General features: G+C 36.4%; 1 protein-coding gene across 8 annotated transcripts in view; it reads right to left on the bottom strand.

The window, feature by feature from the left end:
- The window catches only part of rnf17 (ring finger protein 17), a 65,099-nt gene extending 46,905 nt beyond the window's left edge, over nt 1–18,194 (bottom strand). The window contains exons 1-9 of one of the 8 annotated variants that reach the window (XM_077216952.1): nt 18,087–18,194; nt 17,779–17,894; nt 4,794–4,903; nt 4,556–4,643; nt 2,314–2,394; nt 1,926–2,029; nt 1,643–1,811; nt 1,043–1,119; nt 821–895 (exon numbers count right to left, since the gene is read on the bottom strand). In XM_077216952.1, coding sequence (XP_077073067.1) covers nt 821–895; nt 1,043–1,119; nt 1,643–1,811; nt 1,926–2,029; nt 2,314–2,394; nt 4,556–4,643; nt 4,794–4,903; nt 17,779–17,894; nt 18,087–18,141 — 875 coding nt within the window. In that variant the 5' untranslated portion in view covers nt 18,142–18,194. The remainder of the gene's footprint in view (nt 1–820; nt 896–1,042; nt 1,120–1,642; nt 1,812–1,925; nt 2,030–2,313; nt 2,395–4,555; nt 4,644–4,793; nt 4,904–17,778; nt 17,895–18,086) is intronic. The other 7 variants (XM_077216953.1, XM_077216954.1, XM_077216955.1 and 4 more) reach the window with 7 other exon arrangements.
- Between the last annotated feature and the right edge of the window lie 3,234 nt (nt 18,195–21,428).

The following is a 21,428-nucleotide window of genomic DNA, read 5'->3' as shown; positions in this document are numbered from 1 at the left end:
ATAGGCTATATATCGGTTTTAAAATATCGGTTATCGGTCTACTTGATCTGTAATAATCGGTATCGGCCCTGAAAATCACATATCGGTTGACCCCTACATTAGCCTAGATGTCACAGTCAGGGGCTATGTATTTTCTTTAACTGACAATTTACATTTGTTCCTCAATGTTTCCTTTAGGAATCGTGTTCGTGTTTTTGCAACACAAAACGTGTTGGATGTACGCCGTGTACTAGGAATAGTGCTAGCATTTTTTTTCTTGATTGACATAGACAGATGTCTTTTCTTTTTTTCAGATTGCACATAATGTGTACGTGTTATGTATTGTGACAGGGGCTATGCATTTTCTTTTATTATGGCCTACTTGAGCATATAAAAATTTGCTCACTAAGAACCTGTGAACCACAATCCCAAACTGGCAGTTTGATTTTCTGTGAACTGAATTGTTTACCTAAAGTAAACTTGTTTGACTTTTATGCACATTATGTCTTTTTTTAAATAATATTTTCTAAAATTATAGTCATACTTTTAAAAAAATCCCAATATATCGCCTTATGCACAGTATCGAAATATATCGCAATATATTGAATCGTGACCCATGTATCACGATACGTATCGTATCGCCAGATTCTTGCCAATACACAGCCCTAATGATAATCAAACAGGTTTTCATGATAATAAAATTTTGACCGATAATACTAGTCGTCTGGACATTTTATCGTGAAACCAGTCATCCTTTCATCCCTTCTGACATGTTAATAAAATGACAAATCATATCAATAGGTTTTACACAATTAATGAAGCACATTTTATAAACACTTACCAACTATCATCGACATCCGTGATTTTAAGACAGTTTCTCATACTTTCAGTAAGATTGTCTATTTGAAGACTGCAGCTATAAATAAAAAACAAAATTAAATAGTAAATTCTTCCCTTTCTTTTTTTATTCATGTAAAAACAGCAGAGTTGTGTGCAATCATTTTGTGACAATATTAATTGCATTCTGGAGCTCTGAAACTAATTGTGTATGATGGTCATCTACCTGAGTCCTGAACGCAATGACAGACAGCTCATGTCATATGACTCCACATCCACTGGAATTTGTAGAATCTCCAAAATCTTAAAACAATAAAAAAATAAATATAGTAAAACATTTGAAAGGTTTAAGATACTACAGTGTTGCCTTAGAAATTGAAAATGTCTTATTTTAAGATGTATAGTAAACACAAAAATATGATATACTGTATACAGTATCTGAAATAAATCTGATACAAATGTTTGTTTGAGCTGGAATGTGAAATAAATGTGGAATAAATAAAAAAAGGAAAAAAACATTTCTAAATGGGTCTGTTATTGATGTTGTTAAATGCATACATCACCACATTTCACATTTAGCCTATACGCTCTTGCAAAACATTTAAGAAAAAGAAAAGCTCACTAGGTAACAAGGATTATAACAAAATTACACTTCACACATAGAATTTTGTGAAAGCTCCAACTTCTCTTGTGAGTTTCTAACTAGTAGTTACTCACTATCTTACTTGCCTTAATTTATTAAGGTTAGTTTTAAATTCTAGGAACTGAGTCATTGAGATCATTTAACATTAAGCAGAACTCTGTATGGCGTCTAGTACAGCGTTACCTTGTCTAAGTTGCAATAGGTCTCCAGAGAAGGAACCTGACGAACATGTCGAGCTTTCTGGATGGCTGTGCGCAGATCCTTTACCCGCTCTTCTATCCTCTTACACTCTTTCCAACCATCCGAGAAGAGATGATCAACAGCGTTCAATTTTGTCACCAACGTACTCCGTCTACAAATTCCACAAAGTTCATGATGAGAAGCATTATTTGCCAAGTCTGTGACCTATAAAACTCCACAGAATGTTTAATCTCAGTTTGTGCCTGTAAAAATTCTGTCCACATACCTTTTCAGCAGAATGCCCTTTGCTTTGCTAATGGCCTCATCAATTTCTCTGACAATTCGAGTTCTTTCTTTTCTCAGCTGAGCATGAATACCATTGGCAAGAGTCTTAAATACACAAAACATAAGCTTCACAAATCAGTAATATCACATATTATTCAAGAGGTTTAAAATCACCATGAAATCATGAATGACAAAAGACAATGTTTATTATAAATTTATCTCTACACATTTACTATTAAAAAACGTGTCTGTAATCTTTAATCAAAAACATTACTGTCTCTCGTAACATCTCTTGACAAAAATCAGTTGCCCAGTCAACTGATTCCTACACAGGAAAACATTCCTACAAAATAAGGTTACAGAAGTTTGTTTGTAGTTTCTCATTTTACCTGGTGAAGTGTATCAAGTTGATTCAGGTTTTCCATTGCTTTAATGAGAGCTTCATCCAAAACTTTAACTACATCTGGCCTCTACACAAACAAACAAACACACACATTACTGAGCTCTAACCTTCAGTTGAGAATATTAAGTGAACCTGATCTTAATGAAAGGATGAGACTATATACACTCAACCCTCTACACATCTTGGCAATAGAATCTCCATTGGCTAGTACATTTTTTGGTTACTCGCCAGACTGATATACTATTATATAATTAAATATCATATATATATATATATAATTTTTTTTTTTTGTCTTTAAATTAATTCAATTACAATTAAACGTTTCGCAAGGATTAAAAAAAAAAAATCTGCTAATGCTGTAAACTATATAAGGAGCCCACACATTACTGTAACATTAAAGGTTAACAACAGAGCCTAGACTTTTAGCCTAAATTCAGATGCTATTTATTTTTTAGATATAATCTACACATTGTATGAAAACATGTAAACTGAACAGAAGGCAGTTTTTGCATTAACTTGTGTTTTTACCTGTAATTCGTTATTGAGATATAATAATTTACAGTTGCTGTCATTTTCAGGAAAGATATTTTAAACATACATTAAATAATAAGATATCATTAACAGGTTAAGTAAAATATAGCCTAATATATAGGCTAATATAGTGCATTTATTTAGTGCAAGAGTTAATTTGGATGACTTGCCTGCTGAGGTAAATATAATGCTATGTGACAAACGAAGCTGTTTTATTGACGTCTTTCCGCTGCTGAAACACTGATTGAGCGATTACACGAGTTGTGATGCCTTTAAGTATACTACTGTATCTATCAACATACCTTCAGCTGTCCATTCATGTTAATTCTGTAACTGAGGAAGATATGATCGCGTTTACTCGCGCTCCGCGCTGCTGCTTGAAATGAGGAGTCTAGAACAGAGATCTGTCACGCCACAACAAAGGGTGCCAAAACGGCATTTATTGTTTGAATTTCGTGATCAAATAGACAGAATTTGAAAGATTACACCTTGCTTATTATCGAAAGTAACAAAACACGGAGCTTGCTATTATATGGTTTAAATGGTGGTTAGGCTACAAAACTGAATTCGTTGTGTACACATAAGACATGAGGTCCGCTGGGCCGGTAGCAGGGTGAGGGTCGGTACGCCATGAGAGTATTGCGATTCATATCGTGGGTTCTGTATCGCGTTTTTTTGGTTCGGTTTGAATATCGTTACACCCCTAATATATATATAAAAATATATATAGGCTATATATTTTATTAAATATTCCACCAAATCAGCTTATCTTTGTAAAATGACAGCTTTTTAAATATCTAAATGTACACTCTTAACACAGTCAATCACGCATTATATTATGATAATGAAGCATTATTTAATGATAGAACTTTAGTTATTAGAACTAAAACTTGATAATCATGCATGCATGCATATTTGTCATTTTAACTGAACTTATGATTGGTGGTGGTGCTTAAGATATTGTTGGTCATTCAGTGTTTCTGTAAAAAAAAATAGAGAATAGTAATTCATAATAGTTATTAAAAGATAATAATCCTACTACTAATAATGACAATATACAACACACGAGCTGTTGGGTTCATGAATGTTAATCAAGTTGTCAGCGTTCGCTCGAACTGATTTGCTGAAATTAAAACAGGGATGAGTGCCAACCAAAGAGATTGCCATTTGCGCATTAGTTCTGCCCACCCCCGGAGAAACCGGCATATCTTCTGCTTGTTCTTAAAAGCTGAATAGTTTCAGATGAACTCTGTTATTTTGACAGGAAAATACAAACAATTATATGGTTACATGTAGCGCGCCCATTTTGTGTGCTATGCAAGACTCTAGCTCTCTCTTTGCGTGTGTGAGAGAAACGCGATGGTGAGGGTGCGCCTTCACACTAGAGTTTACGGTACATCAAATGCAGGTACGCTGAGCTGAATTTGAAATATTAGTACAGATCGCTTGACGGAGAGTGAAACTCTCAAGCGCTCAGTTAGAGTGTTCAGCGAGTGGAAATATATCTATGTTAAACTTATACTTGGGATGTAACAAACACCCTAGCGAGTGAAATCGAAGAATTTATTAGCCAATGCTAATGATAGATATTATTTAGTTGCCTAGAGTGAATTTTACTTGCAGACGTGAGTGATTTACTCGCATTGTAGAGGGTTGATACTACAGGTCAATCTCATACAAGTGGAAAGTGTGTGTACCCCTTCAGCATTCTCCTGTGCGTGGACGGCTGCATATGAGGGTGGGCTCCTATACCTTTGAGATTTCCACCGGTCTCCAGAGTGCCTGCTGACAATAATGTTTATTTTGCAATTGCAACTTATTGAACCAATGTTTCATTAAAATATAGTTCTAAAAATGTGTCTAATGTTTTGCATATAGTTATGAAAAATATACATTTGGGGAAAAAAAATGACAGATATTGGAATTTAAGAACACATCACTAAATACTCTTTCTTTGCGTTCATCCGTGCTGTATAGATGAGGCCAATGATTCTGCTGTCCACCTCTAACCCATCAACTCCTTCCTCACCAATTAGGGTTTCCATCTATATTAAAGCAAACAAAAAGACTTCCATAATTAACAACACCAATTTTATATAATCCCATTCCATAGCAGCATTAATAAAGAAATATTACTGCTTCAGTAACACTGCAAAGCAGTGGAGTTAGGCATGTGCCGGTATCAAATTTTCATGCTGCGATTAATTGATTGAGCTTTTATCACGGTATACGGTATTATCACGATATTTTAATTGCACAAGAGAAACAGACGGATTGGGGGTATCTAAAAAAAAACTTGCATCACAATGTGTAATTGTGATTGTCAAAACATTAATTTTATTTTTTAGTGACAACATGTTATAATATTTACATGGTACAGTTACTGAGGCTACTGTTTGTATTATTGCTTAACACAATTTTCATGATTTCAATTAAATTCTTGGATTTAATTTCAATCTTGATTCAATATTGACTCATTTGGATAAATATTAGGTAGGCTACAGTAGATAGCCTGCATTTAAATGTCTCTCAAGAAAAAATATATCTCACATAATGCTGTAAACATACAGAGAGAAATTAAATATAATGCATACAATATAAATATAATAATAATATAAATATAAAAATGTAATATGCCGTAATTTTCATTATAATAACAATTATATAATGACAAGTAAACATATATTAAAATAATATAGTGCACATATTTAGTAAAATACTCCTCTCTATAGCTATTTTCTTATAGTCAACTAACATTAAATGGCTTTCCTGAGGTAAATGTAACGTTCTGTGACATAATTGTTCTCCTGCAGTGTTATTGACCTCTTTCCGTGGTTGAAAAACACTGATTGATCGAAAGTACGTATACCTTTCGGTGGGTTGTACTGTATCTTTAATAAAAAGTAACAGATTATCTGTTTACTTGAACTGAGGCGCGCGATCTGTCACGTCACATTTACAAGCACCAAAACAGTATTTATTGTCTGAATTTCGTTATAAAACCTGAGAGCTGATATTTTTTCATATCAAAAGTAACCTGCTCTGTCTAGTCTGTCGGTGTCAGTGTCCTCTTTGCTCCGCGATTTTTCTCTGGGTGAGAAAATGGATGTGTGGCGCGAGACCGTGTGAAAGTGTCAATTGCGTGAGTCTCAAGCTGCTGAATGCGTGAGAGTTGGCAGCCATGCGGGGGATAAATAGTCGGCAGCGTTCCTCCTTCCGCCGTGCTTCTTCTCCATGTGAGGATTGTTTACATTAGACTAGAGTGCGCACTGCATGCACACAGTGCTTATACATGTGATGTGGGGATTGTTTACATCAAAGTGCACATGTGTTTTGCGCAGCATATACGCATTGTTTTTTAAGCGGTTGATGGAAAATAAGCTGATGCGCGTTCTAAAAATCTAAATTCGGATCTATTATTTTTCACGGTATTTCGAAGTCCCCGCGATAACAATATCGTGCATATTCATTACCGCGATTTATCGCATTACCGAATACCGGCACATGTCTAAGTGGAGTTGAATCACAAATATTTTATTTTAGTAAAGATCCAATCCAATTAAATTTAGAGTCAGAATACAGGGCTCTAGAGTAGAGACCTGCGCGGGACTGTTTTCTTTATCCCGCTCCCGCCCGCCGAATTTCTGACCATTACCGCCCGCTCCCGCAATGTATGTGTTACACTCCCGCTCGCTCCCGTAATATGTATGTCCACTCCCGCCCGCTCCCGCAATGTATGTGTTACACTCCCGCTCGCTCCCGCAATATGTATGTCCACTCCCGCCCGCACCCGCAAAACTGATTAGAATTTATTCCCGCACAATAATAGAGATGCATTGATTTTGTGTCTTCTCCCGTCCCGCAGGAAAAAACACGTACAGTATATGTATTGCTAATATTAAAGAGCTTCATGGGGTTGTTTGTTTCGTTTCCCTGGCCTGCATCTGACGCACTGATCATTAAAAGATAGTCGTATCTTAGGATCAAATACAATCATGTATTTGTATTTATTTAAATCTATCTAAATGTATTTTTATTTAATAGATTTTTTTATTTAAATGTATTTATTTATTATTTATTTATTTGCTGTTTTTCTAGCTATTCTTCTACATCTTCTAATACATTTAGATAAATAGATTTAAATAAATACATACAAATACATGATTGCAGATCTTATGAGGGTCCCTCTTCAACTTCTTTCTTAAATTAATGAGCCGTCGTTTTCTGGGAAAATCTCAACAACAGTGAAGTTAATGCAGGCGTACCACTGTCTACATCTTTTTACAATAATTTAAATAATGAGAGGACAGGTAAAAACGCACTGTTGTGGACCTATCACAGCAAATATGATGCCGCAAAGCAAAACAACACCTCGAGAGGGAAACAAATATAGCCTACCACAAGAAAATACAGTATACAAAACATTCAAAAACATCGCTGTAATTGACAAGTCGGAATCGGTGATAATACATCAATTGTCAATGTCAATATATATATATCCTATGTACATTTGTCACAATGAACAAAGTCCAGTTCCTTTCCATATTTGTCACAAACAATTGAGAAACTTCTCCAAATGTCAGACTTGCCTTGCTTGCGTTTTGTGCAGTAAATACCTCGTTTGAGGTTCTTTTCCACGTCATTTATTGACATCTCATTCTCCACTAGGCTACCTCCCGATCCCGCAAGGGTTTTTTTTAGCCGCCCATTCCCGCCCGCAGCAAAGTTCAAACCGCCCGCTCCCGCGAGATTTGCGTTGGGTCCTGCGGGACCCGGGGGGACTCAATCCCAATGCAGCCCTCTACTCTAGAGTGCGACCAATTTGGTACACTAAATTTTCTAAAAAAACTAAAATTTCTCCTAGGTCGCACCGGTGCACCTAATGTCCTCGCATTCGCTGCCTCTCCACGAATTAAGTGCTTGTTCTCCTTTGACGGAACTCCACTCATGGTTGGATCATATCGTGGTCTAAACCAATCAGAGACGGAGATGGCGCGGGTCTTTGCCTCTGATTGGCTGTGGTCCAGATATTCCTGTAGGCCTACACTGCTCGTGCTCCATGCTGTGTGATTGAAATTGCGATCTGAGCACCAGAGAATCAGGCCTCGTTTACACTGTCAGTGAAATGTGAAATGAAATCCAATTCGGATTTTTTGCTCATATGCGACAAATCGGATGTGTTCTATGAGTGTAAACAAAACAAAAAACGCATGCATTCGGATATTTCGAGATCGGTTTCAGGCCTCATTCATATGTGGAAATAAATCAGATATAAATCCGATATGTGTCAATGCGGCTCATGTAAACAAGCAGATCGGATTTTCTGAGGCATTAGGCTACGCGGTTCAATGACAAGAGCAACCCCGACGTGCATCTGCAAAGGGACCGTGTTGTGTCGCCGTAAGAGAGGAATGTGGACAAACGTTGACAACATATCAAAGGTTGGCTTGCTCATCCTAAAATTTCAGACCCACTGCTCCTCGTTAAAGCCCGCCACGATCTCATGAAAGCGCATCTATAGCACGAATTTTATTTATCGTGCCATATACGGCAAAAATCGCTTTTGCGTGCATATGATACACACTTTATGGTATGTAATACGTACGTTTACAGTGCGCATCATAAGCACGCAAGAACTATTTTTGGCACCAGTCCTGAGATCTCTTTTGCTGTGCGTTCGTCCATCTGTGCAAGAAGAACCCCCTTTAAACATGCGCAATGTTTCAGATTAATGTCAAGTGTAAACACCTGAATCAGATATGGGTCACAATTTAAAGATCATGTAAACAGACGGTCAAACAAATCGGATATAGGCATCAAATCAGAATTGGGTTGCAGTGTAAACGAGTCCACGGCAATCAGCATCAGCAAAATAAACGCCAGAAAACAGACAACGAACAATAAAAAGAAACAGACCCATAGAGAGTTTTTTCTTTAAGAAAGGCCTACTTTTGTACGTCTTTCAGACGTTCCCCCAACATTCTCCCCGGTCAATGCTCCGACAACAGCCCAGACATGGAGCTACTTCAGCCATCAGTTCAGGGAAACACTTTTAAACAGTAGCACTTTCTATTTCTATGTTTTATTTTGCTTCAAATATTTTAGTTTGGCAGCTCAGTGAAGCACTTTAAACATTTATGTAAAAAAAAAAGATTGTTATTTTTATATACAGTATAATTCTGCTTCAAATTAAAAAAAATTACCTACACCTTATTCTTGTTTAAAATAATTTACATAATATACATGAATGTATATGGAACGTGATAAAAAGGTGACCTTGAACTTGTAGCGTTAAAGGCGACGCGAGTTGAGGAAAAATTTTGGTTCACCTAAATAAAAAAGTTAGGCTAGTCTGGAACCCTGCTCCACAGTAATCAATGCTATAGGCTACTTCACCAATAGACCATATAAAATAAAGATATGCAACAGGCACGCACGTTTAAACGACAAACAATAAAATCCAAACCAGCATTTCAGTTACGTTCATGGTTCCAGTGGCCTTAATGCATGCACAGCTTTTTAAAATCTCACAAAGCGTTTTGAGATTATTTTGAATGAAATATGTGGTGCTATGCATTGTTCTAAAGGCGGGTTTTATTCTGGGCTGTTGAATTAGTGTTCGACAAACGCGCATTCATTTGGATTTATTTTTCTCATAACAGCTAAAATAACTTAATAGCACTGTGGTTTGATATAAAAAAAATATATATATAAAAAAAAACTGAAAAAAAATTCACAAATTGCATGCACCCTGGTTGTAAGGATCCAAAGATCCATGTGAAATTTAGTATTGAGTTGAACATTTTGTTCATGACAACAAATGAACATGAGTTTGAAGATTGTATTTAGTTTTGCCAAGAAAAAGCTGGCCCAAACCAAAGTAACGTTTTATTTTTTCAATTATTGAAATAATGAAATATTTAGTAATAAACTTTTTATGACAGAAATATCACTACATGTAGCTTAAATGATTTAATTCCTTCATTATCAACACTTTAATAGCCTAATGCTAATGTCTAAAATAGTGTGTGAATTGACACTTCGCTTTGTTTTAAGTCAGTCTCGAACTCAGAAGTCTGGAGTTGGAGGGACAGTTCAGTTGCTTTATCGTGTGTGCAGGACAATAGGTGTTAATGTTCTGTCTTTCATGGGGAGAGTGTCAGATAGCCAGCCTGATGAGCATGCAAAATCAAAGGCAAAATTCTTTTAAGGATAAATCTCTCGATGTGTCCAAATGTAGGCCCCATATCTTATTAAATCATAAATATTGTAGTGTATTTATTGTATTTAAAGTTTTCACACAAAATTTCAATTTAAGTGTTTAATCCAGTTGTTTCACTGATTTTGTAGAGTTTTAGAATGTTTGAGCAGTGTGTATGACTGTCAACAATCTGGCATTATCTAAACATGAACTGTTGACGAAATGCGTTCATGCCAAGAAACGAATGGGAGTGAGCCGTATATACAGAGCTCTTGAATTCGCTATCAACTTCGTTTTATTGTAAGGTGAAATCAACAAGGCATGCTGTCTTTGAAGCAACAAAGGCTAAATAATTTGTTACAGTTTTTTTTTCTTTCGTGATTTGTATGGATCACACGCAGTGACATATACAGTATTATCGGCGCTGATGTGTTTTTACCCTGAAATGTTTAATTTCGAAAAAGACCCGGCACGTGCAGAGAGGGAGACAAAATAAATAGGGATGCACGATATATCGACCATATATCGATATCGGCCGATAAATGGTCTTTTTTGATGTTATCGTTATCGATCCGATAAGAAAATTTGGCCGATATATCAAAGCCGATAGATAATAGATTATTTACTTCAGTTGAGAGATGCGCGCTGTTCGCCATGATGGTTCTGAATGATTGGATTCACTTCGAAAAGGAAGATACAGTTCAGTGCAACATGTGCAGCACAAATCTGTCACATAGGCTTCATAAAACTATAATAAAAACGCCTGTAAAAGAATGTTGTGAATTCTTGTTCGCCAGTGTTTCAGCGCGACGAGCGCGTTGTTTTGGAAAGAGCGCATCTATGGAGTTAAGCCTTCATGACAAGCACAGTCAAGTTCTCTTGAGCATTCGCATCATTCTGTGCCATTGTAAGTTGTAATATGTTTATTTTGTGTATATATATCTGTATTATTATATATAATTATATATATTATCCTATATTATTAATCTAATATAGGATGCGTTTGGTTGAGTTAATGAACGATGCAGAAGCGCTTCATTGTACCGGTGATCATCTTTATAGCCTATTTAGCGTGCGCGCAGCTCAAACAGTAAAGCACATTCCTAACTATAATTGGGACTGTCATATACATGCCATTATAATGAGAACACTATTGTAATAAAACGTTGTGAATTCTCTGGGTTTAGTTGCCGTGTTTCAGCGCGTTGTTGTGGGAATAGCGCGTCCAGAACAGGGATTACTACAACATTGTGACCAGCACAAATTCGATTGTGCATTCACGTCATTTTGTGCAGATAAGTCGTAATATAAAGTTGATGTAAAATAAATATCTGATTAATCTCACATATGATGCGTTTCGTGGATTTAAACAGCCTGCTAGAAAAGTTCTTCAGTTTCCCGGTGCTCGTTCTCTTCAGCTTAAGCACGCGCAGATTGAACAACAATGCAAAACATTAAAAGCTATGATTGGGACTGTCATATAATTATAATTGTATTCACTATTGTAATAAATTTGTAAATTCTTTGGGTTTGCATTCTTCAGCAACCGTTGAGTTGATTAACCTTCTAGCAAAGCGATTTGGTTTAACGTTCGTTCTCTTCAGCTTCAGCGCGTGCAGCTCACACAGCAATGTCATTTGAAACAGTAACTAAGCTATTAAAGATTTTTACTATCACTGTAATATTAAAAATGTTTAATTTTTTTAAAAAATATTGTGTTATAATTAATAACTACCATTATTTTGTTCTCGTATTATTTTCATCAACGATATGGTTTGATAAAAATAATTTCCTTATTGTCCGTGCAGAGGCGATTCCATTTTATTGATCCATTTTGTTTCTTTATATGCAGCCCAATGTTATCCAATGACTTGTTTGCATTATTTAGGTATTTTATTTTTTGTTAGGCAATAGATTTTTTGATAACACTTTACAATAAGGTCTCATTTGTTAATGCATTAACTAACAGAGAGCAATAGCCTTTGTTATAGTAGTTAATAAAATATGTGTGTTCATGTTAGTTCACAGTGCATTGACTAATGTTAACAGATACAACTTTCTTAAAAATGTCTTATAAAATTGTTGGTTCATGCTAACTAATGCTAACAAAATTAAACCGTATTATAAAGCGTTACCATTTTTTTAATAAAGAAAGTTGCCCATAGGAGTGTAAAATTTATTTTAAAAGTTAAGGAATCTTACACTGGTTCAAACTATAGGCTGTACTGTATTGTATATGTTTGATTTATGTTAAAAGTGTTTGAGACAAGGCTTTTAATGGTGAGCCTTTTGTTTATGTATACAGGCTATCAAAGTATATACATTTTTTTAATTTAGATTTATCGGCCAATATATCGGTTATCGGCTTTCAAATGTAAAGAATTATCGGTCATCGATATCGGCCAAAATGTTCATATCGGTGCATCCCTAAAAATAAACTTGCTAAAAAGAGATCCAGCGCAAGAGAGATGAAAAGAAAAACCTATGTTCTTAATTTATGTTGCTTTGGACTACTTTTGTACTACTTTTGTACTGTTTTAATTGTTTAATTTAGCTAAGCAATACAAATTTAAAATGTTGCAAGAATAAGATTGTGTTTCTAATGTTGTATCGCAAAGGAAATGAACTCTAAACGCGATGCAACCCTGTTTTAAATAAATAAACTGTCCCGATACTTTATTTAAAACTTGAAATGTGCGATGGGGTTTTAAACTTAATTAATTTTAGTGTTCTTTTACATTTTCATTGGTTTTTATATTGAAAGCAATACTATTTAGTTAGTCTGTAATAAGCCAAGTCAACAAAATCAGTCTTTTTCTGATTTGTTCAACGTATGGATCTGTTTTAAAAAATTTACACCGTTACTATGGCCGGGTATCACTGTCATTCATCTCAATTTCGTGAATGATTCACAAAACAATAATTTAGCAGATTAAAGACGAGCTTCTTCATTTTCTGACGTGATCGGCTGACAATCTTCATTCTAGGGGTGGGCGATATAACCTCAAAATTCTATCACGATATTTCAAGAATATTTGCGATAATATTTATGACGATATAGAATTTTTTTTTGTTGTTGAAAATTTTCTTATTATGTTTATCTCGCCTAAATGTTTGCTCACTCATTGCGTTTTTACAATGTGGTAATTTTGTTGTTAAGAGTTTACACAACACAAGGAAGCTTGATTTCAATCTTTGAATTAAATGTTAAATGTGTGTAGGTCTAACACCAGTATTCAGAAATACTACAGAAAAATAATAAAGTAATCAAATGTAAAATAACACAGTCTTTTATTCTGTTTCCTGATTAAATTAAATACATAGGCTAATAATTCTCATTCATTACAATTAAAGCTATCTTTTGTTGTTTTGACGACAACATTAATGACAGACGCATAGCCTATGGCTGCTGTCACTTTTACAACTAGTGCACGGATCCATTGCTGTTTTCATTATACTGTCTGTCACACTGTCACATACGTTTTATACATAACCGACTGTGTTTATTAGGAGTGTAAATATTAATCGATTCGTATCGATGCATCGATTATACAGCCGACGATTCGATGCATCGATGCGTCCGCAAGAGTATCGATTAATGTGTTTGTTTTGCCGCCTGTCTATTTTCAGCATCCGCTCATATGCGTACAAACGATTGTTGTTATGCACTGGGCTAACGCAACTAAACTGCCAGTGTGAATGCACCGTCAGTCACTTAGTCAGCGAATTCCAAGCTAGCAGTTACTAACGTAAACAAACAGGCGCTAACGTGTACAAAAGGCTACTTCAACAGCTTTCTTGAAAAGTCTAGGGTGCTTTCACACCAACTCGGAACGGAACGGAACGGGCACGGTTCGCATGAAAAATCTCTAATTATGTAAACGCTGTCTGTCACGCTGACCCTGGTGCGCACTGGAGTACCGAACCCGAGACTGCCTGGAGGAGGTGCGCTGAGTTCGGTTGCACTCGAACCGTGCCGCGGCTCACGTGAATGTGAAAGCATCACGGACTCGGGTGCGCACTTGTTCAGGAAGTAAGTGACCTGCGCATGCTTTTTAGCTGATTATGATGTATTTAGTTAAATAAAACACATGTAAGGGCTGATAGTGTTGATATTTACCTTGGATAAGAGCGAGAGTGAGTCTGCAGTGTATTCACACACACATAGCGCGTGGACTCAGGGCAACACATTAATGGAAATCCACTGTCTCCTGCGTTTGCAATCAGCAAAAAGCCAAATGCGGCACACAGTAAACCGGTGTTGTTCACTCAGCTGTGCATAATAGCACCAAATAAAATAAAAAACACAATATATTGACCCGCGTTTTGTTTTCTATCATGCGTCGTGCACGTTTGCGATGACGTAAGATGCACGGAAACGCACCAGGATTCGATAGAATCAAGTTTTGAACTGAATGCAGTAACTGTTATATTTGCTGTTCTATTTGCAGTGCATTGAGCACAACATACACATTATGTGAATAGAATACTGTTCCTGTATTCTCAATAAAAGGCAAATTATAAACTTTTTGTTGATTTATTTGAAACTTAATAGATATCATGTAAAAATATCGATTATTGAATCGTATCGAATCGTATCGCGGGGAATTCTGAAGTATCGAAAATAATCGAATCGTTGGCTTAAGAAATCGGTATCGTATCGAATCGTCATGAAGGCTCCGATTTACACCCCTAGTGTTTATGAGTATACTTACCAAGACCGGAAGTTTCACACAATTTTGCGTTTTTCCCCCCATTAAAGCGATATAATCCGCGAAAAATAACTTTAGTTTCTCGCAAGCTGTAGCCTACTCTATGTATGCACGCAATGCAACTCTCTCAGAGAGTGCGCGAGTAGTTTACTGGATAGTTTAACACCGCTTGAATGTTTAAACTGATAAGAATTAAGAAGACTTGAAAATTATAAACTTTAGTTACGATGCACTGATGGCTAGATTGTGCAAGAGACCATTCAGTCATGTCCCGACTCCTAAACACGCGCGAGAGAAGACGCGCGTCGGCAAGCCCGCTGGACACTCAAGCTGTTTGTGAAATTGCTAAATCGTCATCGGAGGCTGACAGGCTGCTCTCGCGCTCAGACAGGTGTTTTTGTTGTGCGTGCTACGGAACGTAAATGCGCCATACGTCATCGCGTCGCTATATCATTGATATCGCGATATGAAACTTTTTTATCATGTAAAAATGTATACCGGTATTATTGTGAACGGTATGATATGGCACACCCCTACTTCATTCATCAGTTTTGTCGTCTGTGCAGCGAACAGTGAACTTTGAATACGCTGATTTTACACCGCCATTTTGAAATCGAAAGCGAGGCTCCGGTGGGAAGAACCCCGGAGGTAAAGTTAAACAACAATGTCTTGGACTACCAACCTGAAGCTGCTGCCGCAATTTACACTATTGGATGTTAATATCCAATATAGTATATGTATATAGTTCGTTCCTGCTTTTTTTACTATCTGAAAAAAACAAACAATTTTATAAATGATTTTCACTGTATATAGTTTAAAGTATGAAAGTAATGCATGTAAATTTTTAGAATAACTAATTTCTACATTAAACAACAATACGCCATCGCATTCGCGACTCTCCTATGATTAAAGACGACACTTCTGGTTTTATTCCCACTGGAGCCTCGCTTTTGATTTCAAAATAACGGCTGCGTGAAATCAGCGTATTGGAACAATACTGATGACGTTTCACAAATCCACAAGAACACATGTACTAGAACTAAAGTCCACATGAAGTGTGCCATTTGGGACAGGGCCGTTGAAAAAGCACCACCAAGCATTTGTGCTTAGGGCACCCAAATGGCTAGCGCCGGCCCTGATAACAACATTTGGGTTCTAAATCTGTACTGGAAACAGAAATGATTAGTTCATCTCTCTCTCGAGTCTTGTCGTTCGGGACGGGTCCGAGTCTTTCGTTCTTTCTGTCAGTCCATAGAGGCTATGCTGTCAGTACCGAAAAGAGAAATGATTAGTTCATCTTTCGAGTCTCGAGTTAGAGTTCATTTTGTGTTGACCGCGCATGCGCATTGCGCAACATATGGGTTCTAAATCTGTACTGGAAACAGAAATGATTAGTTCATCTCTCTCTCGAGTCTTGTCGTTCGGGACGGGTCCGAGTCTTTCGTTCTTCCTGTCAGTCCATAGAGGCTATGCTGTCAGTACTGGAAAGAGAAATGATTAGTTCATTTTTTTCGAGTCTTCGGGTTTGAGTCCTTCGTTCTTTTGTCACGTGACTTGTCACCGTATTAAATAGCCTACTAATTCACAATCCTTTTACAAACAAGCACGTAGTTAATGTATAATATAATAGTAGTTAATTAATGTATAATATATAATAAAACACCACAGATGCACAAGAAACATTTAGAAAAGAGACGGACAGGGACAAGAGGCTAATAAGATGGAACTTTTATTTTTCAGATAATGTTTATTGCACATATTTTGTATTTTAATTCCTAAATATAAAACAATATACATTCAGACGCATTCAATAATACCAATCTAATGTTGTATTAGATGCGAGATACCAGCGGTCACGTGACAAAAGAACAAAGGATTTAAAACCCGAACTCGAGACTCGAAGAAAATGAACTAATTTTTTCTTTCCGGTACTGACAGCATAGCCTCTATGGACTGACACGAAGAACGAAAGACTCGGACCCGGCCGAACCCGAACTCGAGACTCGAAAGATGAACTTATTTCTCTTTCCGGTACTGACAGCATAGCCTCTATGGACTGACAGGAAGAACGAAAGACTCAAACCCGGCCAAACCCGAACTCGAGACTCGAAAGATGGAACTAATCATTTCTCTTTCCGGCCCTGCTGTATCACAAACGGCACGGTCGGCCCAGCAGACAGATCAGAGTCAGACACGAGTTGACAACTAACGTCTTGAGACACGAGAGGAGAACTAAAGTAGCCTGAAAAATATGAAGTTGCAAAGCCAAGAACGTCTCGGATCAGGAGGTGAGGTGAATTAACAGAATCAGACTGCAATAGTCTGAACTTAAGACCCAACAACTAATCAATTAATAAAACATTTCGGTTTCTTATAATTTGGCTTTGGCTGCATTACCCTATATTTTATTTTTATTCTTTTTACAAATGTAATCAACATTTTCGTAAGTACTAGATGTGTTGGGATTTTTAACATGTCATTTTAATTATATTACGCTGAAATGAACGAAATGACTCGAAAAAAGATTCGTTCTTTTTGCTGACAAGACTCAAAGATCCGAGGTAAAATGATCCGAAATTCCCAATACTAACGTTAGTCCACAGAGGAATAGACATGACGCATCTATGCACGGAGCTACCCGGTACACTGAGCTGCGCATGCGCTGCTGATAGCGCCGCGCTGCTGTGGAGGGAGGGATTTCAGTGAACAAGAAATATGAGTCAATGGATTAAGTGAACGAGAACGATTCGTTCACCTAAAAGATTCGTTCAAAAAGAATGAGTCGTTCACGAATGTAACATCATCACTACCATAGACATCATATGTCTATGATCACTACTGTCAAGCCATGTTAGAACATTATAAAATGCAAGGGGGCCGTATAACGCTAAAATGCATGTCTTCTGCAGGGATACAACTTTGGGAGAGGAAGAAACTGAAATTTAAGTCATTATTCACTGACAATCTAGTTTTCCCCTGGCCTTTTTTCCTCGTCCATGTAAATTACCTGACATTCCGGACACGTGATGACTTTCTGAGGTGACTCGAGCGCGCGCAGACATGTGCAGCAAAAGATATGACTGCACAACAGCACGTGCGGGAGATTCCCCACAGCTTCATCTTCTGAAAAATAAAAAGCATAATCCACCAGATTAATAAACCCACAATATTTACATTAGATTTTCTAAACCATGAGAAAATCTTTAGTCACGTTGTTTTCAAACATGCGCGTGTAGGATCAGATAGAATAAAAAGTCTAGTAACGTAAAATACACTTTCGAATTATCATAACATTCAAGTTTTGTTGTTTGTTACCGGGTAATGTGTAGGATGCGCCACAGATATTACAAGCAACCGCCGTCTCCGACATTTTCCACTAAACTAACTTTCTGGAGTTTCTCTCCTCTCTGTCTCTGACCTGTTTCATTACTTGATGAGCTCGCTCGCCAATCGTCCAATCAGAATTTCTCATCGCTGGGTGTGTCCAATCAGAGCCTTCGTTACTTTTGTATTGCTTATTTCGACCAGAGCCGTATAATCCAATCGGAAGTTCCCTTTTTAATTGAGTGCCGATCATAGACTGTAAAAAAAGATATCTGAGATGTCACCTGTTCGATTAAAAAAATGTATTGCATCATTTACTGTAAATTAAAAAAGGTTAAAGTTAATATTTTTGCTATTACTATCCTATTTTGCTATCCTATATCATATCATAGACTCTATTTAATTAATCCAAATATCAGTTTTAAGCAGTATTCTAAATGAACAAAGGTAAAAAATAAATAAATAAATAATAAAAAAGTTCTATGTGTGTGGTTCAGGTATAGACTACTATACGTCAGTCGGTCAGTGGGACAAAATGTACCCACAAAGATATAATATCCAAAGAAGTAATATCCAAAATCCTTGTCCTTGTGGGGAAATTTCCACACACACACACACACACACACACACACACACACACACACACACACACACACACACACACACACACACACACACACACACACACACACACACACACACACAGAGACACTCATGTTTTTTTTATTTTATTTTATTTTTTTAATATAAAAATGCAGAAACTTTTCTGTGATGGGTATGGTTAGAGGATAGAACAGTGTGTACAGCATAAAAATCATTCGGCTGTGGGATGTCTCCATAAAACATGAATTTTGTTAATATAAAGTGATTTGGGAGTGAGGCTAGATATTGTTTAATTGAAATATGGGTCAGTAACTCTTCTCAGTATATCCCCCATCATCATCACAATTCAGGGCTATATATTTACACTGCATATTATATATATATATATATATAAATATATATATATATATAAATATATATATATATATATATATATATAGTTAGTTCAATGAGAGACAGCCACCTGTCTTTCTCTTCTGAAATTTTAACTAGCAAATTCGTGTGTGTGTGTGTGTGTGTGTGTGTGTGTGTGTGTGTGTGTGTGTGTGTGTGTGTGTGTGTGTGTGTGTGTGTGTGTGTGTGTGTGTGTGTGTGTGTGTGTGTGTGTGTGTGATGGGAATGGGAATGGGAATGGGAAGCCTCCAAATTATGGGTTATGGTGGGCAAGGGCCTGAGTTTAAGTATAAGAAACTTGCTAATGCTAGATATAAGTACTATTCGCTTTATTTGTAAAAATGACGAACCCCTGAGGGCTGATTCTATGGCCATGAAGTTGTTAAATAATAATATTGCTGATTTTTGGAAAGAAGTGAGAACTTCTAATAATTGCAGGATATCTCTTCCGTCTAGATGGCGTTTCTGGAGCATTATTGTAATATTTTTAATTGTGTGCAAAATGAATTGTATTATGTTGACTACATTGAAGGTAATGATACAATAATGATTATGGCACATGAGGTGTACCAAGCTATAAGCAAATTGGCTGACAACAAAGCAAGTGGTTTAGATCATATCTCTGCTGAACATCTTTAATATGGAAGTAAGAGTTAGCTCCCCTTTTAGCTGTTTGTTTGTCTGGTCCATGGTGTTTTACCAGATTAAATGTTGTCTGTTTTGTATGTACCAGATATTAAGGACAAAGCTGGTATGTTGGGTAGCTTAGATAATTACAGGGCTGTAGCAGTAGCCAGAAGATTGTGCTGGAAAATGTGTTTATTAACTCTACAGATAACCAGTTTGTTTTTAAAGCTATAACCGATCTGTGCATTTATGCCTTAAAGAAAATAGCAAATAAGTATAGCGATAAAAACTTAAGTTTTTATGTGTTTTATTGATGCATCTTAAGCTTATGATAGAGTTAACCATGACTTATTATTATTTTTTTTTAAATGAGACAAAGAGGGGTGCCAGAATATATTATGAGAATTCTGGTTTACACGCCCACCAGATGATGCAAGCAAAATGGGGCAATAAAGTCTCTGCACCTTTTGGGGTTAGCAATGGTGTGCGACAAGGAGGAATTTAGTCCCCAGTTCTTTTTCATCTTTACATGGAGGACTTAAATGCTCAAATGCCTATACAACTGGTTGTATGTTTGGGAATATCTTAGTGAACCACATTATGATCTTGTGGTTTTCACCCTAGCTGGTCTCCAACATCTTCTAACCATATGTTTTGTTTATGGTCTTGAGCATGATATGTTTTATAATGCTAGTAAGAGTGTTGTGATGATTTGCAGAACGAAGGAGGAAATTCTGTTTTTAAATTGTATGATAAGGATCTTGTTGTGTGTGCGAAAGTAAAATATCACCAACTGGGCATATGATAGATGATGAGGACATTGAACGGCAAAGTCGCATGTTGTATATGCAGGCTAATATACTTTTGCTTAAGTTTAGTTCTTGTTCAGACAAAGTGAAGTCATCACTGTTTAAAGCATATTGTACACAACTTTATACTGCCCAGTTGTGGACAAATTATAGAACATCTAGCTTTACAGAGGCTTCAAGTATAGCGTACAATGACGCAATGAGAATTATATTAAGGAAACCTGGCATAGTGCAAGTGAGATGTTTGTAAGTGTGGGAATTAACACATTTAAAGCTGTATTACGGAATCTTGTACAAATTTATCTGCCAACTTATTGGTTCTAAATCTGAGATTATGATGGGTCTCAAATAGGTTTACACAATATCAGTCTAAATTGTGGAAACACTGGTACTCATACCCATTTATGTTTTTTTGTTTGTTTGTTTGTTTGTCTGTTTGTTTTTTACTGTTGTTGTGTTATGTTGGGTGTGTTTTAAAAATTGGACCCTGAGTCTGTAATAAAAGTTTTGATTGATTGATTGATATATGTATGGTTATTAGTGTACTTTCTCTGTATGAGTATCGAAGTTTGAAGTTGCATTCTCTGTGTATTTCAACATAAACTGATATAAATGTTATAGCATTAAAATGCAATTGTCACAGTAAAATGTCACGTACAAGTGGGAACACCTTATATCCTGGACCTAGACACGTGAAATTCTCACATTCTTTCTCCATCTCTTCTTTATCTTTGTCCACAATTCCTGACAACTCCCTCTTTTCTTTGTTCTTTCTGTCTGATTACATATTTGTTTAAATACATTCTAGGAATGACTGAAATATCTGACATGTTTATATATCTGCTGATTTCAGAAGAATTTTATGATGATAAATGTTAATGATTTTCACCAACAGGAAGGG

Source organism: Siphateles boraxobius, unplaced genomic scaffold, assembly GCF_051911475.1.
Source record: "Siphateles boraxobius isolate OS27281-9 unplaced genomic scaffold, OSU_SipBor_1 7, whole genome shotgun sequence".
Classification (NCBI taxonomy): domain Eukaryota; kingdom Metazoa; phylum Chordata; class Actinopteri; order Cypriniformes; family Leuciscidae; genus Siphateles; species Siphateles boraxobius.
The sequence above is the reverse complement of the archived record's forward strand: the minus strand, read 5'-3'. Positions and strand labels throughout refer to the sequence as shown.